This window comes from Amblyomma mixtum, chromosome 3 (assembly GCF_055824585.1).
Source record: "Amblyomma mixtum isolate Tamu chromosome 3, ASM5582458v1, whole genome shotgun sequence".
Lineage (NCBI taxonomy): Eukaryota > Metazoa > Arthropoda > Arachnida > Ixodida > Ixodidae > Amblyomma > Amblyomma mixtum.
The window spans coordinates 121,608,439-121,634,481 of record NC_143014.1 but is presented as its reverse complement, the minus strand read 5'-3'; the positions used below and the strand labels follow the sequence as shown (position 1 = coordinate 121,634,481).

At 44.4% G+C, this 26,043-nt stretch overlaps 2 protein-coding genes across 2 annotated transcripts in view; one reads left to right on the top strand and one right to left on the bottom strand.

Annotated features, from left to right (window-relative positions):
- The window catches only part of LOC149351649 (heterogeneous nuclear ribonucleoprotein F-like), a 60,796-nt gene that overhangs the window by 9,888 nt on the left and 24,865 nt on the right, over nt 1-26,043 (top strand). Inside the window, exons 5-7 of the mRNA XM_089580984.1 lie at nt 242-380; nt 18,530-18,705; nt 23,562-23,594. Of these exons, the coding sequence (XP_089437110.1) occupies nt 242-380; nt 18,530-18,705; nt 23,562-23,594 (348 nt within the window). The remainder of the gene's footprint in view (nt 1-241; nt 381-18,529; nt 18,706-23,561; nt 23,595-26,043) is intronic.
- Nucleotides 1-26,043, bottom strand: part of LOC149351650 (uncharacterized) — a 249,816-nt gene that overhangs the window by 205,759 nt on the left and 18,014 nt on the right. The gene's annotated exons all lie outside the window — the stretch shown is intronic.

Sequence of the window (26,043 nt, the reverse complement as noted above, 5' to 3'; positions counted from 1 at the left end):
TTTTACATTGAGCAAGTTAGAAATGACATGGCAGTTCTTTTCTGTGCAGTGTTTTAATGGAAAATTTTGTTGGCAATGTAGCCACTGCAGGGCTTGTTAGGGCTATTGCATGGCGGCCTCGCTAGTTATTCCAGGCATTTTGGAGTGCGTTGGTTTTGTTGATGCGTTAGTGTGCCTCTTTGTGCAGCAAAAGCAGAACGAGTGACAGTGTGTTTTTCTCCTATTCTGGGCCTTATTGAAGGGTTGGAGATTGTCCCCAATGGGATTACACTTCCTACCGACTACCAGGGGAGGAGCACGGGGGAAGCTTTTGTGCAGTTTGCCACACGGGATATAGCTGAAAAGGCGATGGGGAAACACAAGGAAAAAATTGGGCACAGGTGGGAACAGAGTGCTACCAGGCGGTCAACTCGTTTGGGCCTCCATTTCTCTCTTCATTTTTCTCGTGTCTCTTGTGCCAATTCTGTGGTGTTTCTTATACCATGCCAGTTATTTTTCACCTTTGTGCTGTGGTCTGTTAGAGTAGAGGTGCAGATTTCCTCTTAACGACTTTCATCCTGAGTGTTGCTTGCTATGATCGTACACTGAATATGGCAGAGCTCTGCGTTATTTGAAGGTATCCCGTTGAATGTTGAAATATTATCTGGAGTCATTGTGCTGTAGCACCATTTATATCAGTGCTTGAGTTCCTCACTGGTGGCAATGAATGCTATTCGTGTTTCTCTTAACCATCTTTTGTTTTAAAACAGCATTCAGATGTGCGCAATAGATAGTGGTTTGATCTCGCATTTGTAATCAAATTCTGGGGCACAAGAATGTAATAAAAATAACAAATAAGCAGGCAGGCTTTGTGTTATATTAATCTTAACCCCCTAGCAGACTTGGATGAGTCCGGCTCGTCGTCATAAGCTGACTAATATCTGGCTCCTGACGAGTCCAGCTTGTTCTGTGCTTTGTGGCACTCTGTGTCTGGTTTAAAATGAGTAGGGCTTGTCCAGATCTCCTTTTGTTTTGTTTGCCAACAGATGGCAACGGTGGTACTGAATGACCATTTTGCATCATTTTTGCAACAAAAAAGTCTGTTAGGGGGTTAATCTGTGTTGGAGGAACACAATATTTCCAGCTTTTCATGATGACAGTGCTTGAGATTCCTGTTAAAAGCGTATAGACACCTAACTTTTGGGTGCGTGTTTTCTCCTTTGTAATGATGCGTAAGACATTATAACACATGGATTACTACGTGGCATTATCCTGCAGCCGCTATATAATTTATAAACGAATTTCTTTCTCATGCTGTTTCGATTCCAACAGCTGAACAATGACTGTGACGTCAAATAGGGGTTATAGGTCACGTGAGGCATGAAAAAATTGCAGTATAATCGCTGCTTCTACATTCGTTGCCATTCTGGCTCCAGTGTTGCTGCATTGGTCAGTTGGTTTTTCCCAGTTGGGAACTCAAAATTTGCCTTTTTTCTCGCAAAATATTTCTTTTGCAAAAAGAATAACTTTAGAGTGAATGCCGCCAAGGAAATCAATAGAAAAAAGCAGTCCGATAAATTTAAATACAAATCTCATGAATATTGAAATTCGGACAGCTTTTCGCAGTGGCTTCCACCTCCACAGCACAACTTTCTTTGCAGACTCAGCGTTACAGTAGAGACGCTAGCGGCCTGCGCTACCCTCCGACAAAAACCTGTTGTGCTGCGCTTCGTATCGTCATTGTCGCTTTGTTTTGATAAGTTTTGAGATGAGATGGACGCATGCACGACTTGCCTTTAGGAGGTTCAAATTAAAAGGTATATTTTTCCGCCTGCCTGAAAAATATCTCGCAGCATGGTCTAAGCGCCGCACTTTCTCATAGCATTTTGGAGAGGTACATAGGGCCATACCAAGCACTGATGCATGCGAAACAGGTGTTTGCAGTGCTCTAACCGCACCGATGAAGTCCACATGTTCCTGTTTTTGCAAGTTCACGATTCTGGCGTTAAGCAACTGTAATGCAGTGATACATGACGGAAGCCATCATTCATCGTATGTCATCTGCGCCTTGAGGGGAGGGATGAAAGAAGGTGCGAAATGAGGTTGAATGAGACGAAGTAGAGGGTCCCCGCCTCCTCATGTTCAATGTTAATGGAACTAAACTCAGTTGCCAAACCGAGAGCGGTTTCGCGGCGCCGCCACCACTGGCTGCTTTGAGTGGCGCTGTAGTCGTACCAGGCTTCAGCCGGTCCGATCAGTTGCTGTACTCCTAGTACTGTGTGCGCATGTCATAGAGTGCTTTCGTGACGCGATTGCTGCTGTGATCGTTGTCTTTGTGCTACGTGCGCTTGCATGCAGGGTTTCAGGTGCTGTATCTGCCATGCCGACGTGCTGTGTGCCGGGCTGCACAAGCGGTTACAGAAACAACAAGACTGCGAGGCATTTTTTCGCGGCTCCTCGTGACGCGGATCTCCGTGCAGCATGGGATCGAGCCATTCCCCGTGTTGACAGAAAACTGTCCGACAAATCACTTGTGTGCGATCTTCATTTCCATTTTGAAAGGAGCATGGTTATAAGAGTTTCTTCACCAAAGTAGCATATTAGACATCTACTTTGAAGGTGGAGATCAGATCATCACAAGGCTCATCGTAAGTTCACTTACCAGCTTATCTAAACGCGAATGTCTGGCAGGCATTGGCGCAGTGTGTTTTAAACATAAATTAGCAATAGCTTCAGAGCACAAAGTCCCGCATTTATAGCACTCGAAAGCAGACCACAAGTACTACCTACGATTTCTGTGGTGCAGTTTCCGAAATAAGCAGATTTTACGCACAGCGTTCACTTCGTAATTGACTCCGCGCGCGCTGCTCACAACCCGAGCTGCGAAAGCAGTGAACCTCCTCGGGTTCCTGAGTCATCAGTTTCTCTTTCCCTGCAACAGCGAGGATGCCTGACGCCAACTCCAGACAAGAAATTTCAGTATTTTGAGTTTACCGCTCTCCGTGTATTGTTCCTAGCGTGTGCTACCGTTCCAACAATATTTTTCGATCCTTCACGCAGTGCACTACAGCTGGACACAAATACAGAGATACTTTTACATTTTATTCACAACACATTTTGCGCACGCATCCCTCGACGAGGCTCCACTTACTCCTCTCGATTTTTGCTTCTTCCTCATTAATAACATGGGTGTACGTCTTCAGTATGTCTTCTTCGTGAAAATGAGGACCGCACACACGTGATTTATCGGAGAGTTTTGTGTCAACACGGGGAATGGCTCGATCCCATGCCGCACGGAGATCTGCGTCACGAGGAGCCACGAAAAAATGCCTCGCAGTCTTGTTGTTTCTGTAACCGCTCGTGCAGCCCGGCACACAGCACGTCGGCATGGCGGATACAGCACCTGAAACCCTGCATGCAAGCGCACGTAGCACAAAGACAACGATCACAGCAGCAATCGCGTCACGAAAGCACTCTACGACATGCGCGCACAGTAGCAGGCAGACATTCTCGTTTAGATAAGCTGGTAAGTGAACTTACGATGAGCCTTGCGATGATCTGATCTCCACCTTTAAAGTAGATGTCTAATATGCTACTTTGGTGAAGAAACTCATATAACCACGCTCCTTTCAAAAATCATGACCGCCCGCAACTTCGGCCAACGGTGGCATTGGCTAGGCAGCGATGATCTATCACTCGAGTTGCTGCAGCAAAGATTTGTGGCATACTCGCCACACAGGGTTCAGAACTGACTGGTGTCTTTACGATAAACATCGGTAAGTGCGATATTTGGGACACCAGTTGCTCGACATTCCCGAAGGCTGCATGCTACGACGCTGGGCGGCCGGGCCTGTGGCGTCTGCTAGCGGCGGCCAGCGGGAGCCTGTTTCGACGGCAGCGCCCCCTCGCGCTAAAATTTGCGGGCCGCTTCAGCCGCATGGAGAAGGCGGAGAGTTTGGCAACTTAGTTTAGTTCCGTTAACGTTGCTCATGTTCTCAGAACTAACAGATGGGCGTTTTTGGTGTATCCTCCATTGAAATCCGGGTGCCGCGGGCATTTGTCTCCGTGCCGTGGGGAAACCTCCTCCACCCCTCCGCACCCCTAGCCCGAACAACGAGCAACCCACTTCCTGCGGGGGGGACAAAAACCTTGCCTAGCCTCTGCTGGATTGCCAAAAAAGTTGTCAAGGTATCTGAATGAATTCCTGGAATCTATGTGCACGAGGAGGGATATACCATGGGAAAATGAGAAAGCTGTCCTCTCCCCACATTCCCAAAAGAGAATGCGGCCATGGGCGTCCCACCCTGGCCTCTTGTGCAGTGTACCCGTGCCGCGCCTGCGATGAATTCTACTCCTGGGCAGCTTTCTGTGGTTCTGCAGCCAGGGCTAGGCAGGAAAAAGAAGACGGGTCAAATTTCTGCTCCCAAGACTGGTCAGACCGCCACGATGAAAGACTTTTTACTGTATCTATAGGCATTTTCCCGAGAAAACACATTGGGAACAGCAGTTTTCAGTGACACCGAAAATTTCCCGCATTTTCAATGGGTTAAAAATAAATTTCCCTTTTCCCCTCTGTAGCTTGCTTGTCCCACAATATGGAAAATTTCCCACGATTCGGCAACACTGTCCGGCTCTTGAGGGAGGCTGCCTTCAGCACTGTAGTGAATTAAAACGATGAAGCAGCAATTATGTCACAGTTTTTCCATGCCTCACGTCACATATAACCGCACTTTGACGTCACATTCATTGTTCGGCTGTTGAAACCGAAACAGCATGGCAGAAAAATTCGATTATAAATTATTTAGCGGTCGTAGGCAAATACCACATGGTGATTCATGCATAGTAGTGTCTTTAGCATCATTGTACGCAAAAAGGCATGCCACCAAAATTAGCTCTCTATACCCCTTTAAAGAAGCAGCTAAAATATCTTTTGCTAATTTAAATGTTTGTTCACCGACCCTTGTGTTTATGGAGTAAAATAACCCTCGCTTTGTTATGCAATTGCACATGACGTCTGTAAGCTGCCATCTTTATAACATAGCCTAGCTTTCTTGCAGTGTGATATAATTTTCTGTTAGCATGTGTTTCTGTGCAAAACGTACATTTCTGAAGCAGAGCTTGTCACTCAAAAGGTATGAGTAAATGCCTTGAATAACCATGAGGCTTCAGCACTGAGATCAAACTCTTATTTGAAGTCTGATTGAAATGGAGCGCTGTAGCCAGCTGTTGCAGACTTCAAAAACTATTCGTAGCGCCCCTTCTGCATAGCTCTGTCCTGTTCAGAGTTCATTTCTGCAAGCTTAAGTTGCAATTCTTAGAGTGTACCCTTTGTACTTCCCCTGCTATTTGTGGTTTTAGGCAAGCAGCACTCGGGTATCTGTGTTCTGTTTTTGAGATTGATTTTTGTTTTAGCTATATGGAAGCTGCTTTCAATTTGAGCATGGGGATGCATCAGTCCCATTTCTTCTCCGTACTATATGTATCCTGTAAGTTACAAGCTCACTTTCTGTTCAAGAGCCGGTGAATGCTGCAAGTCAGCTTTGTATTCAAAGTCTGCTGTGCACTAACCTAAAGGTATTTATTTGTAATATGTTACTTGTCTGAGGATATAAGATGTGGGTTAGCCTAACGTTCTCTTCTAGGCTAGGCTGACTGAACTTATATTAATCTGACAATGCTAATCGTGTGCATTATTGCTTTCATGGCACTTTATTGGCTTGAATGCTGTACATTTCACATATAAGGCATCTGTACAGTTTTGTTTTGGCAGCACTCACCAAGGCAAATTCTGGCCATGCAGTTTTTTTTCCTTTTTTTTGTTTGCGTATGTCTGGGGGAAATATAGTTTGTAGTTGCATGTACAGCTGGCTTATTATCAAAATTAGCAGGGTGTTAACGTGCTGAGGACTTGGTCTCAGTAAAAATCGATTGTATGGCTCTTTCTGGATATGTTGATGTTTGTCCATCGGCAAAAGACTCATTTAGTCAGAAAATTTCATTTAAAACTTTTCTTGCTTCTTGATTCAAACTCATGATGTCTACACTGAAAAGGACTGTCTGTGATCGTTGTAAAGTTCGTGACAGTGTAACCCCATTGATCCGCACCCATGCAACTTTCGACACTTGGCAGTTTACTTGCAAAATCGGCCAGTCATGGTGACACCTGTGTTTAATCTTTTGGCCTTTTCTAGCTTACTGAAGCTCTTTTTTTGATAGAGTAGCATCTTTGTCGTTATAATGCGGTAACCTGTCAATACAGGCAAACTGCAGTTTGTGTGCCTCAGTGGCTTGTAATGGGGCAAGAGGATCTTGTATAACTTTTTTATTAAGGAAGTCAAAATTATTGTTCATTGAGGAGCTTGCATATTTATTTTCGGATTCCAAATATCGCATTTAATTTCATAATATAGGTGAAAGGCACTGATATGTTTACTCAAACAGCAGTCTCTCAACTGTTAACGTTTTAGAAAAAATGCCATCTATAATGAACTGGTTTCCCAGTACAGCAAAACCACACTAATTGCAGGCAGCTCATGATGGGCGCACATTTTCACCGTACAGGACATTGCAGACAGAAATGTGGGGAGTGCACATTTGCCCTAATAAAAAGGAGATAGATCAGCAACACAGCAGTCAGTGTCTAAAACGGTTCACAGCTGGCTTTGGCTTGCTGATGTACAGTCAATAGCCTCCGTCATGGGCTGATAGCGAAGCTCAGAACACACACAAAACTATTCACAGCAACAAGGGTGATTGCTTTGAGTGCTGATTGGACTTCGATATGGCCCTCTTTCGGACTGCGTCCGCATTAACAGGTTAGAGGAGCTGAATTTTCAGTTCTCGTGGTGCCGCAAACCTGATGTATCCGAACTAGGCCACCACTCTTTACTATGTCAGGAACTTTGGAGCGAGACAAAAAGTTTGAATTGAGTGAAATCGCAGTACAAATGAACTGGCTTTAAAATGCATTTAAAATATAGTCAAGTAATACATGCTACGGGGCTAGTGTGTGCATGGTTTCATGTGAAGACGAAGTGCAAAACAGTCAAAACTAAGAAGGAAGACTATACATGTGCAACTTGCAACTGTTACTAGTTGTGCATGTCTCGTCTCCCTTCTTAGTGTGCTGTTTGTTTTGCGCTTCATCTTTGTATGAAAAATATAGCCAGCCAACCAAAAAATTTTGAAATTTGTTTGAATTAATTGAAGGTGCGAATTATCGGAGTTTGGATTATCATGAGTCTATTGTAGTTCCCACACCCCACAAATATGTAGGCTCAGTGGGAGTTCAACTCTCCCAATTTCTGATGGTTTGCTTCAAACCAAAAACTCGCTATTTGCACAAGCCTATACATGACATCCATGCCTTGGTTTGGCTTGTGTCCCTTTCCTGTAACCAGAAGTGGCAAATGCCATGTGCCCATCACGTTAGCAAGAGGAATGATGGATTTGTTCAAGGCTTGGCTTTGAAGTTGTCTTATCCAGTAGTTGTTCGAAGAGTGCTATCTCATCTATGTTGAATATTTGCTTGTATCATACATAGTGGTGCGTTCCCGGAGCCCTCCACTTTGGCGTCTCTCATAGCCTGAGTCGCTTTGGGACGTTAAACCCCATAAACTAAACCAAACAGCTCTCCATCATGTTTTCGTCAGTGGCAGCTTCTTTGCCATGTATGCTATTAAAAGTCAAATTGTGCCACATTTTCAATCTGGTGTTGTAGCTTTCCAAAGTGTAAAATAAGAGCTGTGCCCCACGCAAAGGCGTAAATAGTCACTATAGTGTTTCAAGAGTTGGGTGAGTTGCAGTTTGTAGTTGCTTTCCTTTAATGTGAAACTTCGTTGTCAAATGCTTCAGTGATGTATTCATTCTTCGTCTACGTGGCAGAGGTGCTTTTCACATCGTATTTGTCAATCACATCTAAATGTGAAACACGTTCTTGGGGGCCATTCTGTATTTCCACTTTTGTCTCTGAATCCTCTGCTTGGTACTTTCTTGCCAGTGCTGTTGCCGTAACGGCATGCGATTGCACATTGGACGCAGAAACAAATGCAGAAGATACTGCCTAATTGACAGTGCAGCTGCATGTCGGGCATATGGTGGCCAGGGCTGCTAGGGCAATTGGCCTCTGGCGATACTTTCTCCATGCCCAGACAACCTGGCAGTGCTTTTCACGGTAGCCGCAGCAATGGCGTATTCTGCCAGTTTTTCTCAGCTGTGTGCTAGTGTTGCTCTTTGTGTCAATTCTTGTCATGCTGCTTTGGTTATAGTCCTGGCAGGTCCTCCAAGATTCTCTTATGCCCCCATTCCTCCACAAAATGGCAGCCTGCAGTGCTAATTCAAAATTCAGTATGTGGCTGTGCAGAATTGTAGGAGCTCAACTTTCTTGACTAACATGGATTGAATTATTGAGCTCTTACTGTGGCAATTTTCCCATGATTAATGATGGTCCATTGTGGCCGTTTATGTTGGTTTGGGTAAACTCTTTATTTGAAAATGAATAGTCTGGAGACTTGTTACTGTTTTATATGTGAAATGATGCAGTATAGTAGGAGCCAATTTCCCTAGCAGTTCAGTCTTAGCAGGTACAGCTTCTATAACTGCTTTTACATCAAAAGTGTGCCCTGGTCATATTACCAAATGGTGCTTGTGAATTCCTTTTTGTTATGCTTGCAATCCAGGCACCTCTATGTTACTCTTTATATAAGTAACAAATTCTAGGTAGCCTACAGCTTGACAGTAAGGATGTATTTAGCCATTTTACAAGGTTTCCATAAGCATTGTTTTAGGCAGATCCTTCGGCTATATTTATTTTTGTGCGCAAGTAGGCACAAGGATGGATTATCTGACAGCATTTCTTACCACACAGCTCTGAGATTTCTTCTCATGGCTGTTTATTGCCTAGCTGCACAATTTCATATTTATTTCTCATTGCAAGAAAACTTTCACCCAATTTCAGAAAATTTTTTGATGCATTATCATAATCTGACTTCGCCATTTTCAAGTCCATATTCTTTGTTGTTAGCAGGCTGGTGTACTGTGTGTTACCAAATGCTTTGCATCTCAACTGGATCAGCATAATCTAAGAAAACATCTCAGAAGTCTAATGTAGACATTTCGGCTTTTTTTATCAGTGGCAAACATTTATTGCAAAAGATGATGAAATTATGGCCTGAGTCATGCTGTTGCTTTAATTGCTGAGCTTTCCAATTCTGGCACGTTCAGTGCTGCACAGCTTTCTTTCATATTTGCATGGCGTGTTATCAGATATGCGAAGTGTTTTGCTCGGAGTTGCGTTTTCGTATCTCACTGGTTTTTGTAACTGATACAACAGAACCCCATCATGTAGACGACTTCCTCATTGCTGGACTCTGATTTGTTAAAAGTATCAGTAATGAGTAAGCACTGCAGTGGAAAAATGCTACTTTTACAGTTTGCATTTTGGGTTTCTCCTGTACGTATCTATGGCAGCGTGCAGAGTTTTAAGAAAGGCTTTGTAATTGGCTGTAAAAGTCTTGACAGTAAATGGAGCAGGCTGTATGAATCACAGATGTCTCGCAGTCACCTTTACACGTTCAGTTTGCACAAGAAAGTAGCATGTCATTCCCGAGTATGCATGGCCAGGTTTTGCTGGTAAAAAGGCAGCAGACGTAGTGTGATTTGATCCCACGTTGAGTTGGCTTTCAAGGGTCATAAATGTGCAAATTTCGCCTAAGTGGGGGTTTAAGCGAGAAAGTGTTCTAAATCAAGTACCCATGAGAACTGGTTGTATACTATGAGTGATAATGCTGTTCTGATTTATGGCTATTGTAATGTTTGCTAAGGTAGCACTTCGGGCATTATAGAACAAGCTTTTTTGTGGCTTGGGGTGTTTCTTCAATGTTGGGTGTAATACAATGTAAAGCACAACATACATGAAAACAACGAAATTAATGCCAGGGATGTCTTCATTCCACTTAAAAAATGCCCAGTAAAGTCTTTTCAATGACTTGAGTAAAGAGATATCTGCACACAGACGTAAATTATTTTTGTGAATGCCAAAGCAAGAAGTAACCTACACGAAATGCTTTGTATATAAGCAATCTCAACACTTATCAAGCTAATACAGTAGAACGCCGCTGTTAGGTTTTTAAGTTACCGTGAAACAAAAAAAAAATGCACCGGCGGGAAGTGAGTGTGAGAGAAATTTACACAGTTGTCTGCAATATTTTCTTCTCTTTTTTTTATGACTTCTAGCAAGGGAAACATGCTTCTCTAGAATTTGTAATGCCTTAATGGTTCTTGCGGTCATTCGCATGCTCAAATGTGCTAAATGACCTGCGGTGGCTCTCCATCTGCCTGAGCAGCTACTGGGGGAAGGAAGGCAGCAGTGAAAAGGGCAAGCGTGCTAAGTGGGCGAAGATCCGGCTAATAGGCGCGCATCTGTGCTGTTTTCGCGGCAGCCGCTTTAATCTTGCACAATCCTTGTCTATTTGGAGCATAGCAGTTGCATTTTTAAGCTGCAGGCAACAAGGAAAACTCAGATTACAGCAACGTGCCTCGGAGCATACACTCAACCGCATTTTGTATGTGCTGCACACGTGGTCCCTCTCATGGTGTAGTTTCGGTTTCGTGTCCATCAGTTATTCGCACTAGCGCCACAGTGGCGATGGAACTACACCAACAGAAACAACAAGCTGGTTTGGATGCAACACGCTGAAGCCACTGAACACGGTAGTGGCCAAGGGCCAATGGAGTCTATAGAAGCCTGCCTTGGCCAATGTGTCGTCACCGTTCTGTGTGCGCTTAACATAGGCTGTCAAAATGCTGGGACAGGGTGAACCACTGTCGTGAAGTGACATTCGCAATGTAGCATGAGGGAAAACTGCCTCAGTTGTGACTTAACAGCCGGGTCTGTATTGCATAGGTTTCCATGGGAGCTTGGACGGGACTGGCTCACGAAAACATAGTAGCTGGAAACATAACAGCGGAGTTCTGCTGTAGATGTCAAACTTAGTTGGAGTCAGTTGCTGCCACACAGTGATATTTAAAGCAAAACAAAAGTTGTGGACTCGCAGTGATACAAGCAGCTAAAAATAAATAGTAGTTTTTTGTCTAAGGCCCAACAGGCATTTGTGGTGAACCAAAGCTGCTGAAAAAGAGGCGAGCAAAAAAGATTACAAAAAACGGGTGACCATTTAACTTAGCAGAGGCAAGTGTTTGTCTCACAATTTGCAGATTTTTTTTTTTTTTATTCTAGCCTTAATGTCAGCTTTGTAAAATGTTGAGTGTGAACAAACCTCTGCAGTTGATTTTCATGCATTGTCTGTGTGCTTCACACGCTTTGCTTTGAGTGAGCAACAGGGATACCACTACAGCATTGCAGCAGTAGCAGAAGTGGATAGAAAAGGAAACTTGTCATTGCTTTGAAGCAGCATTCCTCCACTTAACCTGTCATTGTGGCCTGAAGGTGACGCCAAACTTTTTTTAGTATTTGAACTAGTTTTTCTGCCGGACACTGCCAAGTAATGCATGGAAATGTTCATTCATGTGCACTTTTGGTTGACTCTCAACATTTACGGCGCTCATCTTGCACACAGTGTACTCCTTCATTTGAGATTCCTACAGCATCACTAGTCTTGTGCACCTTCATTTGGTGGTACTCCATTACAATGCTATGGATTTTTCCCATAATTTCAAAAGAGGTGCCTTCAACTGTAGCTAAAGCTACAAGGATGGTATTCAGCACTTGGGCTTAGATCCCATAACTTTCATCCAACTTAGTATTGATCTGCAGGGGTTGGCCACTTGTAGAAATATATGTAGTCTAAATATTCCTAGCTTAGCAAGGCATTGATCTCAACATTTTCTTTGATAGTGCGGACATGCTTGTTTCAGACATGTTGGGCATCATCAGTGCAGTGCTCCTCGCTGATGTCTGGCCAGAATTAGATCAAAACTTGTTAGCTGTGGTGTCACCACAAAAATTATATCACCGTCTGCTGAACCCTACCAGACTCATCAAGTACGCTTCCAAAATCCCATTGCTTTCTTCTTGAATATCATTGCAAAAAGGTAGCGTTGTTTGCAAGCAGTCTGGTTTTGGAGCTGTGCAGTTCTCTCATTGTTTCCAGTACAGTACAGTGCAGCGAAGTGACAGGCAACTTTAGTGCAGTGTACTAAAAGTTATTTTTGCATGCACATTAAAAATTGTGCATATGCAATGAACACCTTAGGAGCTTTGCACCTTGAGTACAGTTTTAGAGCGCAGCTTTTACTTAGGTGCCCATTCCTATCTTGTGCATTGTCTGTGGCAAAGTAACCTGCACAGCTATTGCAAAGGGAAGAGCATGGCGGAGGATGAAAGGAGTGATAATGAAGGGAGGGTGACAATGAAAATGCAGTGGAGAAGGTTGCGGAGGGAGAGAGAAAGGCAGAAGCGTAAGGTCGGGAGTGGAGGGTACGGCGGGGGCAGGCAAGAGGAGTTGAACTTAGTTTGCACCTGCTGTTGCACAATGGCTTCCTAAATGCATGTACAGATCGCCGTCATGTTCAGAACGTGTACCGCAACCACTGTTCATAAGCAACTGTGTTGGATGTGGCAGCAGGCAGATACCCCCCACAACCTCTCCGTTTCAGGCGTCACACAATGGAGAGTTTGTGAAAAACTACACACTACCTTTCTCAAGTGAGGCAATTCCTTGCGCAGATTGTGGGCCCCCTTAATTGTCGCACAGGTACATGGCTTATCTGTTCAAATCAGTGTAAGATCTACAACAAAACTGCTAGTCGCAACTTGAACCAGCCATGAATCAGTCAAACTGTCAACCAGCACATGCAGGGGTGTCTATGGGAGGTGTTTGTGGAGTCCCTAGTATTTACTGTGGTAACGAGCATGCGCTGCTCTGAATGTGCGGGCCACGCACTTCTTAGCCTGCTCCGAACTAAAGCCTGTTTCACATGCAAGCGAATATGGTAGCGAATCCTGCCGCCGCGACGGAAAAACCTGTTTTGAGTCGTCGCTGCGACGAGCGGCGAGGTTTCAACAAGTTGGATATTTTCGCAGCGACGCGCCGCTCAATCGCTCAGTCGCTTGCATGTGAACCGGCCTTAAGGCTTGATTTTTATTTGTCAACATAACTTGCTGAAACTTGGCATGCTGGTGTATTATGGAATGCTGATTTCAAATACTTATTCCTGTAAAGAAATATATGGCAAAGTAACATCTCCATTAGGCCATTTCTTGTGGGCCTTTATGATACTTTCTCAGTTGAAAAAAAGCTTTTAAAGAATATGTAGACATTTCCAAAGGTCCACTGCACATCCTACAGCTTTCCTTTTTTGTTTCAGCATGATAGATTAGTAGTCGGGTAAAGTGGGGGCTAATTACTGCCGCATTGTTGAGGCGAAAGCCTTTAATGCCTCATACTGTCATTAGCAGCCGTGTTGGCAGATTTGTCCGCGTTTCGGCGTCACTGCTTAAAAAGAAACTGCGTCGAGACTGTGAATCGAACCAGGGCCTTTGGCATTTGAAGCGGAGACGCTACCACTCCGCCGCGAAGGCTCAAGGTTTGAGCATGAATAAAGGCGCGTCTAGTGAATGCATGGGTTTCATAAATAAAATAAAAGGAATGAAAAATAAAAACAAGAATAGAACAATAAAATAAGAAAAGAAACAAAAATAACGTAAAATATGAAAAATAAAATTAATGCACCAACATAATGTGAAGTGAACAATCGCGTAGCAGAATGCAGCACTGAGGCTTTTGCCTTTCACCACTTTAGCCGCTAAAGTTCCCCTTCATTTTTTTTTTCCTTTGTATATAAGTGAATTGCGCAACAACTTAGACAAGACACAGAAAGAAACACATACAACAGTTCACGAGCGCAACTACCAACCTACTGTTGTATGTTGGTATACAACTACCATACTGTTGTATGTGTTTCTTTCTGTGTCTTGTCTAAGTTGTTGCGCAATTCACTTATATACTATGCAGAACCAACTAGCCCGACAGCACGCTCTTCTGAACTGTTTTTTTTCCTTTCCGGCTGTTATTTATTTTTTTATCAACAAAATGACTGTTAGAGGCATTTTGTTTGTTTTTGGGATGTGTGGTGGGCCTTTGCTAATGTCTGCTTATTCCTTAAAAAAAGATTTTTTAACTGAGAAATCATCACAAAGGCGTCGAAGAAATTATCTAATTAGGATATATGAGAGAAGCCAACAGCCACAGAAACCAAGGGGCACAGGGGATTTTTTTTATTTATTTATTATTTTGTGGTGTTGATCAATTTAGAATGCTACAGAATATGTTATCGCTTAAAGCTAATTGATTAGAAAAGCAGAAGAAAAAACAACCACATGCCGCCGGTGGGATCCGAACCCACGACCTCCGAATTACGCGTCCGGTGCTCTACCGCTGAGCTAGGGCGACGGCTGTCTGATCTTCTGCTTTTCGGGAGTATTTATGTTTACTTGTTACCTAACCTTGAGAGTGTTCGTCAGCGCTGCCCACGTTCATAAGCGGCGGACGTAGAACGTCCTGAGTTACCGCTGGTGTGACGTGGCACGTCATCGAACGACGAGGGTGGAAGCTGTGTGAGAACCCTCTTATGCCTCCTATGGCATCAAGGCTGCCAGAACCGAGGCCCTCGCTAAGCAATTAAGCAAGCAAGGAAAGGGGAATGAGGGGCTCGTTATACATACATATGAGAGAAGCCAACAGCCACAGAAACCAGGGGGCACAGGGGATTTTTTTTTAAGTTTATTTATTATTTTGTGGTGTTGATCAATTTAGAATGCTACGGAATATGCTATCGCTTAAAGCTAATTGATTAGAAAAGCAGAAGAAAAAACAACCACATGCCGCCGGTGGGATCCGAACCCACGACCTCCGAATTATGTATGTATAACGAGCCCCTCATTCCCCTTTCCTTGTTTGCCTAATTAGGATATGTTATTTTGCCATATATTTCCTTCCAAGTGAGATATTAGAAATCTAAATGTATATTCGAAATCAGCATTCTAAATATACCTGCATGCTAAGTTTCAGCAAGATATGTTGTATGGGGATCCATGTTGCCCCTCGCCCGCCAGATGCACCCTTCTCTCTCTCTTGTGGCCTACCGCGGCTCTTCCCCTGCCATCCCCCCCTCGGCGTGGCAGCGGAGGAAGCGGAGGGGAGGCGCCCGCGCCTACGCCTCATCACGTGGGCATCCCTCCTTTCACGCCCTCTCGGTTTCGAGGCCGCGCGGAGAGACAGAAGGATGTTGAGAGCGGGACGCCGGGGACAGCGGACACATCACCTCAGCGGCCCAGGAGAACAGTTCGGGTCACCTGGGCCGCCGTGGTATTGTGTTCGCTGTTCTCGGCGTCTGTTGTCGGAAGCAAATAGACAGCAAGAGTTTCTATACCCCTGTCACAGTGGCAAGTCTATCACGAAGCGCACTTCCATTGAACGAGTGATAGTTTCTGTGCGCGCTGTCACGCAACAAAAAAGTATCATTTGGGATTGATGGCAGTGGCGATGGATGTTGCAGCACCTTTGGGAAATTAGTTTTCGCGTAAGTACTTAGAAAATACAATTTTATCGCAAATCTAATTACTCAGTTAATTTTCAGTTTTGTTTCCACATATGAATAAATGTCAACTACTAATAAATGTCACAATCTGAGACAAGTAATACCCCTGATGTCATTCGACTCGACGGCCGCCTTGCGCTGGTAGACGAGTTTTGTTAACAGCATTCGGCTGAGATAGTACATTCCGGTCAACGGAGCTCCACGGGGACATTAGAAATTTCGGGGTGCCTCCAAAACTCAAACACAGCCGGACTACCCCGCACGACCAACAGCCGTCGCCGGCGCTTCGCCCCGCCCACAGCAATGCCGGACTGCTTCGATTCTGTGGATGTTGATTTTCATGTTGCTCGCTTTTTACTGCGTCTTTTTTATAAAATATTTTGTGTGCACGCTAAATGAACGCTTGAAGACTTAGTACACCACTGAAAATTTGCCACGTAAGCGCGTAATTTCCCCAGGAATGCACCGATGAGGACGACAGCAGTCCAGCTTGTTTACATCGCCGTGTAGAAACTGCTGGTGCTCATTTGCATGGCAGAATGCAAGCGGTGCCTTAGTTATTTTAAATTTTGTACCGGTTGTACCATTGCTTGTTTGCACAGCGCGACAACTCTGTAGTTATCGCCGATGCGACCGCGCGAGTGGGAAATACTTGGTAGCCGGGTTGCTGACATCGCGTAGGACCGGCGCTTCTCGCTAATCGTCCCTGCTTTCTCCGATGAGACGAACACTTCATTTTAAACCAGTTTATCCAGAAGCACGTTCGGTGACCATTCGCGTTAATTGAAACGGCCGTATTTGTTATACACCAGCCACGGCGACGACTGCTGCTGCCTGCCTAAAGCATTGAGCGCCAGTCTGGTTCCCACCGGCTCTTCCCGTTCAATGAATGCGCGTCCTGTAATGTAAGCAGCAGTCGATTGCTGGTCACTTTTGTCAAAACTACACTCGTTGTCCGTTTGCGTTCGCTAAAACTTGAGCACTCTCCACAATCGCCAAAATTGCGTACACGCACCCTGTGGACTCATCATTAGGCCTACCGCGGTATGGGGGGGGGGGGGGGGGGGGGGGGGGGTTGTCGCTTGCAGAGCGAGAGTAGCTGTTCAATTATGCGCATTATTTTTAGTTGCTGATTATTTTAAAAAAATTGCTCATTAAAAGGCACAATAAAAAATAAGACGGAGATTTTAAGACATTTTTTTTAATTCTTAAAACAATCTTGTTCGTTTCGGAGCACTGCTGTTGAGAATACACACTCGCCGTGCCGGACCACGTGGAGTGAGTTCGCCATACTTGCTATGGTGTAAGTGCGTTTTGCAGCGAGTGACACTAAATGCGCCCGTGTGGCAGGGGTATATAGTCATGTCCTGTGCATTTTACTTAAACTGTCTGCCTTGTCATCATTAATGGTTTATCCTTAATTGTTATTACTTTTCTAAGCAATAGTTTATGTTAAACTTATGTCATGGTCATGTATTCATTTCTGTTATGCTCCTCATACATGGGTACCCTTCCAGCTTCTGATGTGTCAGTGATAGTTTACTTTAATCACAGTTTGGAAATGTAACAAGTGGCACTTCAACTGGGCATTCAATAAGATGGCAACTATCAGTCATGCCTTAAACAACAGCCAGGCATCGTTTCTCGCTGTTTCCTATTGTTTCACAACGCGAAACACGGCTGTCCTGGCTAGTATGCAGAAGGGCCTATAAATATGCACATATAAATATAAGTATGCAAATTTATGGCATGACATCAGAAAAACTGCTAAAAAGGGCTCAAGTTAGGACAGTTTTGGTTTATACTAGCTCTGTGCATTGTCTGCAGAATCCACAGCTAGCAGAGCAATTCTTAATGGTTACAATAAGACTATGGAAGTAAATTGGCAATTTAAAAATATAAAAATAGAATTGTAACATTTATTATTGCCATGCTTGGTGAGGTCAAGTGGCATTAAGCTTGAAATGGGCACTGAAAGTGCCAATAACACGTCTGCTTTACAATTCAGTGGCACTTAAAAGCTTAAATGGTGAATTCCACAGTTAGTTGAAACCACTTGTGTAATTGGTGCTAAATGTACCCTAGCTTTGTTTAGAGCTAAATTTCTCGTGACAGGTGCTTGGAAGGTGCCTGGCCCATCAGACTCCAGTTTGATGCATTTCTTTTACAGCAGTAGAAGTATTGAGAAAGGTTTGGAGACTTATGCTTTGTAGTTTTCTTTTTGGGAAATTGCAGCATAAAATCATTGCTGGGTTATCAAAGTGGACATACATTGCCTTCAAGCTGAATTGTGTGAGCAAGTAGGGGAATGAAGGTAGTCTTAAAAGCTACAAAGTTGCGCAATCCACGAAATAGTGTTCACAGGTTTTCCGTTTATGTCCATGGGAAAGAAAACCTTTGCATTGCTTAACCGTTCATTTGAGCTTGAGGAGGTGGTTGTCTTGGAGACATAAGAAATTATGGTCATTTTGTTTCACTTTTGACTGCATTGGCATACCTCTATCATGCCTGAGCCATTAGTGGCTGTTCAATCTCATGGTGACAGTCTTGCTGCAATGCATCATGAAGTCTTTTGGTTCAACTTAGGGAGTGAGGTCCTTAGTTTAGCCACAGTAATGTTCTTATTGGGTGCTGTACTTGGCAGAGATCTGAATTGGACAATTAAGTTTAACCTGCTTCATTATTACGCTGTGTACTTGTTACGTCAAAGGCAAATGAGAATGTGATGTAATGTCGGTCGCGTTCTTCATTGTCCCTGTCTGTTTTTTTCTGACGTGTAACAGCAATGAAGCCTACTCGGGTAGTAGTCTGGCTTTATAATTCTTGCATCAGTGTTCTTTTTGTTTGTTTATTTTTTTCCATGCATTTGACACAGTTGTGGTCTTTGGAGCTTGTGGCCTTTGAGCTACTCCAAAGGAATTACGAAGAGCTGGAATGGCTTCTCATGCCAGTGGCTTGGTTTTGTGGCCAACCCATGTTTGTCCCCCTGTAGGTACATAGAAATCTTCAAAAGCAGCCTGCAGGAAATTCGTGCAGCTGTTGGCATGGGCATGCCCAAGATGATGCGCCCAATGGGCACTGCCAGGCCCGGGCCCTATGACCGAGCCGAACGATTTGGAGCCGGTCCCTCACGCTATGGCATTGGCCGTGGGGGGCGCAACTTTCGTGGTGAGTGCTTCTGTAACCACTGGTTGGCCTCTTTCTGAGACTTAGATGCTGTGCATGGCTTTCGTAGTTATGTGTTAAGGAGAGATTAGAAACATTGTGCACTCTTTCTTTTGTTGCTTATTGTGCAAGAATTCCAATGGAGTAGAACCCCTCTAAAGGGACCGGGCAGCTGAACGGGTGGTGCTGCCTCTCGACACTTCCCTCGTCACCGGAATGGGCCGACGCCAGATGGCGCATTGGAGTGCGCAGTCTGTCTTTGGTTTCTGTGGAGTTTGCTTCGATGCTCTTAATTTAGGTGGTGTTGTGCGCGAATATGTCCGATGAAATGAAGTATAGGCAGAAGTGTTGTGTTGTTGGCTGCACCAACAGCTACGCAAACTAGTCGGATGCTTCTAAGCATTCATTTTTTTCCCCAATTTGGCACCGCATCATTTTGCATACACGTTAAATACAATATATCACCTTTGCTTGCGAAGCGCTGTCTGATTAAAATGAAAGCTACACTTTTCTTTTTTTCCTGCAATAAAAAGTTGCAATATGTGCACTCTAGGTCCTCAAAGCTCATGTCCTTGAGGAAGTCATAATATGAGCAGCGAGAAACTCAAAACTGTCAACGAAAATCGTGTTCGCACCATTCGGGTGTGAAACTGAGGGAGACTTTTTGGAAGCTAGCAGAGGACCTCCACGCATTATTAATGCGAAAGCATTTCTAGTTTAATGAGTGGCATGTACAAGACCTGTCATCAGAGCGTGTCCGCATGAACTGTCAATCATCCATTCTCGGATTACTTAAAGAGTTGAATAAATATTTAATTGCCATGCAGGAATTATTAGGTCACTGAGATGCTTAATTAAAAGGTAACTAATTAATTTGAGAAAATAATTAAGTGAATTAACTAATTACCAAATAAGTACTAATTTTATAAAACATGTGAATTGGTTAATTACTTATTTAATTTAATAAACAATTAAGTTGTCAGTTAAGTAACCAAATTGGTTAATTAACTGGACAATTAAATTATTGACTGAATTAGTCTGCCAGATTTTAAAATTACTTACATTTGGGGTAATTTAATAGAACTGGTGATTTAAATATAATTATTGAATTGATTATCTAAATTATCTAATTAATTAATTAGTACCTTGGTGTGCTTACTAGATGCTCTAGCAACGGGACCCATGTCTTCAGATGCGGTAGAACCGAAGTTAGTGAAAACTTGACTTAGAAATGGCAAAGGCATAAAATAACGGAGCACGCAGCAACATAATCGACAGCAGTAAGAGAAATGATTTCGCATTGCTACACCTAAGCAGACTTGAGTGCACCCGTGGAATTTTTGTTCAAGGAACAGCAAGAGAAGTTTGGCACCGCGCAGCTCTCATCCAATTCAGCCATAAAGCACTGCCTTTCTGCGTGAAGCAATTGTTTACTGTCAGGAAGTGTTTTTTCTAGAAACGCATTCCAGTGGCTGTTATGAACACCCTCATATTATCGTGAGACTCGCCTCAATTCTGCCGCAAGTAATGAGGTTGTGTACCATCGTCCCATGAACACAGCCTTTTTTCTTTCGGGTAAATATTCTTATGAGGCGCCCCCCAACTTCGACTGGCGTTCGTGCACAACGAATGCGAGCGCTGCGCTATGCTTGCATTGGGTGTTGGTACCGGCTTTGCAGGAGCATTTTGCTGCAATTACGTTCCTTGATGGATCCAGCTGCATGCAGGCAGTAACACGGCATGTATAATCCATTGTCTGTATTACAACGGTGTGAAGGAATGAAGTTGCACTTCCAGGTCCATTTCCTAGCTTGGTGGTTTCTCTTTGGTATGCACTTACAGATTGTGTGCGTGACCACACCTTGACACTCGTGCATGTCGTACTCATGGCTTGCCTCGTAAAGGCTCTTCCCTTTTTTGAGATTGCCTGATCGAAAAAAACTGCTTGCAATTATTTAAGCTTTGAAAGCCGCATCGCAGACCGACACGTAGAGCCATTCTCGCCAAGTGCAACCTGCTACGCCACTCCCTCCTCATTCCTCTGACGAGCGTTTTGCCACAGGCGGCGTTGTTTCGCTGAGGCAACGGTGGTGCCATACAACGGCCGCCCGGTCCCTATAGTAAAGTCACTTACACCAGCAAAAATTTTTAATATATCAATGTCTTTACTATACCATTTGTTGGTGATGGCATGGCTCTGAGAATGCTGGCTGGTAATTAACTGGCTGCTTACTAAACATAGTGTTCATTTAGAAAAGAAACACTTAGACTCCCCTATCTTTCCTGTGATATTATTTTTCGATTATCACATTTCGTGTTACCATATTTAATTTTTGAAGTACTGCATTTACACAATTATAACGAGAGTTTAATTCCGTTTGAATGCCAAAGCTTTGCATGGACACTGCGTCATTTTCTTCGGCCTCTGTGTCATTTAGGAGGCAGTAATAAAAAACGTGCCACAGAATCAAGTGCCGTACAACCACCCACTCAGGGCCACTGCACCTTCGCTTCTTGCCGCCACTGTCTTGTACGTAGCACTGCCCAGTGCTGTGAATATTCACCATTTTGTTCCTTTCTCAGCGGCCTGCTCCTTCATTCCACGTTCATAGCCATCTTGACATTTTTTTTCTGTGTGTGGCGGGCGGTTTGCCTCACAGCTCCAAGGCCTTCCTAAAGTTGCTTTCTTCTCTAGCTCACGAGCATGGCGGTTAAAACATCATAGAGTGCCGTTTTATTGTCTTCAGTATCCATTTGCCTCTGAACATAGGCCTCGCAATTACGCCATTACGTCTTTCACTCTGAGCTGTTTTAGACTGCGCTTGTTCCGCAATGTCACCATTCTGTGGGAAGTGCATCGCTGTGGCCAGACGCTCTTTACTAGATTTCTTTACTATAGACAAGAAAAATTATGCAGTTATCTATGGAAGGTGAAATGGGACTGCATTTTCACTTTACTATAGCACGGTTCTACTGTGTCGTGGTTGTGGGGTAGGTTCATTCAAATCTTACCGTGTTTACACGATTGTAAGTCGACCCATTTTTAGTACTCTAGCACTTATAGTGGCCATTCCTGCATTTAGCGATTGTGTGTCTGTCTGTCTGTTTGTCTGAAGCCAGTTTTGTGGCAGGCTGCTCACCTGCCCACTGTGTCAGGCACAGCTCATTTAATTATGAGAGGCTGCTCGGGAAGGCCAACTGGGGTTGTAACCCAACTCAAGCAACCCAAGCCCCACCCGATGGCAGCACCTGCCATAGAAGGGCAGTGGCGCATCTCGCTTGACCGCTCCGCCACGGCGCCAGGAGTGGTATGAGGACTCCCAGGGATCTATGAATGGAGAGAATAACCAATTCCGTATATATGGACAGTAACCCATCATCGCTGTTTGAACAACTGCCATCCGTGAACACTGGATCTGAACACCGGAACTGAAGGGAAAACCTAACTGCCAGCGCTCGTAACTCACATTTGGCCTATGACCTTTTTTTTTTTTATTTGAAATTCTGAAGCGGGGTGTTGACTTACAATTGAAACCAAAGCATGGGACCATAGATAAAGGCGAGACAAATGAGATATCAGGGATCCTACAGCACACGGTTGCAATTTTATGTTTGCTCTTTGGCTCTACCTAGTACCATTCGACTATTCTATGTGCTTTTTCGGAAGGATTTTTCTTTTTTTTTTTTTTCTAATTTCAGCTTTGTAATCGGTGCTCAAGGGAGTGTCAGTAGTGGATGGAAGGGCCACTGTTCGAATCGCGGCAGCACCGCCACTCCGAATGGCAGCGCTTTCGGGGAGTGTCGGTAGCTGATGGAAGAGCCGTCGCCGCTCATGCGCAATTTCTCTTTGGCTCTGTTTCGTGCATTTGACGACTGCCGGCTACGTTTTACCAGTTTTTAATGTAGTGCTTTGTCAATAGTCTTTATGCTCTGGGTCCGATAAGTGTCCGGCGCTCGTTCACGGCTACAGACTATTACAACACTAAACGTGCACTATGTGAAAGCTGCTTGTTATGGGGGGTCGCCATGTTCTAGACAGTACTGATTTACAGTTAATTCTGACCAAATCAGTAAAGTACATCATCCACACTTGGTATTGAAAAAGCAAGACTGTCATATGCTATCTCTACATCAAATCCAAGCGCGATAAAGTGAGCAATTTAACCGAGAGTAGCATTTTACGGTGCGTATTTAGCGTTGCAACAGTAAATATTCAAGACTGCTGGCGTTCTTTAAGCTGAAAACTGCGCGCCGGGCCGCAAGCTTGACGTCTCTGAACGGGTGGTACAGGTGTGGCAGCTGCAGTGAGGCAAAGTTTTCAGCTCTTCCACATGATCTCGTGGTGCGGTTGTTTGCGAAGTGCGGGATTTTGCAGGATGACAATGTGCTATGCCAGGGCAGCATTTTGGCATGTTGGTTATTCATACAGCGCCTGTCTCCTGTCCCTTCATTCTGCACTGTTCCATCACAAACGTGCTGTGGTTGTTTGCGAAGTGGGGGATTCCGCTGGACGGTGATGTTAGAATGACTTGCTGTGGGACTGCAGCAGTGCTGACGATGGCAGTGCTAGTTAGGACGATGGCACAAGTGGGGACGAGTAGTCCAGTATTTAATACATTTTCATTCTGGAATGTACCCATCTTCTTTTTTTTCCTGGCATACGATATGGGGGGGGGGAGGTCAACTTACAATCGTGTAAATACGGTAGTGTGGTGGTCCAAACGTTAGACTCCTTTTCAAGAATTGTCTTTATGGTGGCATTTTTTGTGTTTTCTTCCACTTCTTCCACTTGGTAGCGTAGAAGTGTGCATGCTTAGTTATTTTATTGACTGATTTTACATCTTATTCATTCCTGGCAGGTTATGTGGAAGAGGATGGCTATGGAGATTTTGGTGAGTGTCTTATGGCATGCTGTGGACCCATGTCTGCATTGTGTGTGTATGTGTGTGTGAGAGAGAGAAAGAGATGGTCTGAATGGTGAAACTGCTCTTGACCTCTGTACTTAAAGCCACATATTCATGGACTTAAGGTGGCTTGTTTGGCTTGGCTACACAGTGAACATGCTTGCTTCTTAGTTTTTTTGTTTTTTTTTACAAAGCTTTTGGCTTGATTTTGAAGCACTTTGTTCTTTGTGTGACCATGCTCATGTTCTTACCTCCCTGAAGGCTTCCAGTGATTTCAGCTAATTTTTCGAGCATTCCTTAAGGGATCGGCAAACAAATTTGGGATTTCTTTGTCCTCTGTTATGGAGTACCTTGTAGCGCCTTCAGTGTCCACTAGTCTAACCTTGAGGCCTAGAAAACCTAGAAAAATGAGAAAAATCTGTGTACTCTAAATTTGCTCATTTGACTCTGTACACTGTTCATTTCTTGCTTTTGCAAAATATAAACCTTGTGCAGAAATTGCAAGTGAAGAATGTAGTGAATTTCTAAATTTAAAAATTGCCAAATACTTGCGTATTGTTATTAATGGATCACATGTGGCATAACATGATCAAGAGGAGCTTTGCAGAAAGCGTTGTGTAAATACTATTGACTGCCATTCAGCGCAATGCCAGTTGTAACAGCTCTTGTGAAGAACGTGCATAAGAAAAAAAGAACTTCTTGGGTGTAGTTGTCATACGAGCTCAAACTAGCCAGTACACTGAGCAGCTAACCTTGACTTCTGTTACGCACTTTATTGTTCGGAGAGCGGATATATATATACCGTATTTTCCAGTGTATAAGACGCACCCGCCATATTATGCAGGCTGTCACTAAAAAAGTTGGTATATAAGACGCACCCCAATTTACCCAGTTAGGCTAGTGAGGCTTAATTAAACACGCTTGTGCGACCATCGTGAAATTCACCATACCTGGGCGAAATTCTTAAGCAACGCTAGTGATTGAAAAAGGCAACACTCACGCCATACCCGCCCACGTTGCCCCGCCGCGATGGCTCAGTGGTTACGGCGCTCGGCTACTGACCCGAAAGACGCGGGTGCAATCCCGGCCGCGGCGGCTGAATTTCGATGGAGGCGAAATTCTAGAGGCCCGTGTGCTGTGCGATGTCAGTGCACGTTAAAGAACCCCAGGTGGTCGAAAGTTCCGGAGCCCTTCACTACGGTGTCTCTCATAGCCTGAGTTGCTTTGGGACATTAAACCCCAATAACCATACCCGCCCACATTTTAGAAAAAAGAAAGAAAAACAAAACTCTCCCATATGTCCATAACAACATTTTATTTCTACTTAAAACCTTCGAAGTCTTTATCTTCGGATGCACTATCAAAAAGTTTGCCCGTTTCTGAGGCAACACGGCTGAAACATTCTCTTCGCACTGCGTACTATCGGGGACAAAAGTTGTATACTCCATGCGGCAGGAGTCGGAGCAACGGAAAACTGCGCCATTTTGGCAAACTAAGGCACGAAACATTGAAAGTAGCCAAGCGACATGTCTGCTGATAATAAAGGTCACGCATTGGCTGTCTCGATTCCAGATGCCGCTTGTAGGTGGCGTTTCAACGCAGTTTTCCGTAAAGTCACTGGAACTCTGAAAGCACCGCAGCTGTTTTCTCTTTGCCGCCGCGCAGCCTATTGGCCAGTTGCGATCATGTGATTAGGCACTGCCATAGATGGTCCACTCGCTCTAGGAGCCGACTGGGCGCAGTGCTTCCGAGGTGGTTGGATGGCGGGTTTTACGAAGTATCACGTTCAGTATCGCGTCTGTGTGCGTGTTTGTCTGTCTCTGTGTGTGTACATGTGCGTCTGTGCCTCTATTTGAGCGTATACCTGCGTGCGCGTCTGTCTCTGTGTGCGCGCATGGGTGCTGTGCGCGCGCGTGCCTTTGTGAACCACGTGTGTCTGTGTGCGTGCAAGTGCGTGTGTCTATGCGTCGTGTGTCTGTGTGCGCTTGACAGCTATAAATGTCTTCGGAGACACTGCTTTACGAGATTTTTTTCCCTGCTGGTCATCGATATTGGCTAATGAGGCTTAAATAAAAAATAATAAATTGTGGAGTTTAACGTCCCAAAGTGACACGTTAGCTATGAGGGGTGCCGAAGGGGAGCGCAGCGGGAGAATTTATGCCACTTGGAGTTATTTAACGCGTACTTACATCGCACTGCCCACGGGAGTTTTTGTATTTCGCCTCCATCGAAATACAGCCACAGCGCGTCCACATGCTATCTGGCTATCTGGCCCCACAGTTAGAACGTTGGCCCCCTCGTCGACCTTGGGGTCGCCCAACCACCTCCCACAAGCCTCCGACCGGCGACTGACCACACGGAGGGAAGAACAGGCGGCAGGAAACAGTAAGCGTAAAGGGAACGTTTTATACACAGCAGACTTCCTAGAGAACCGATT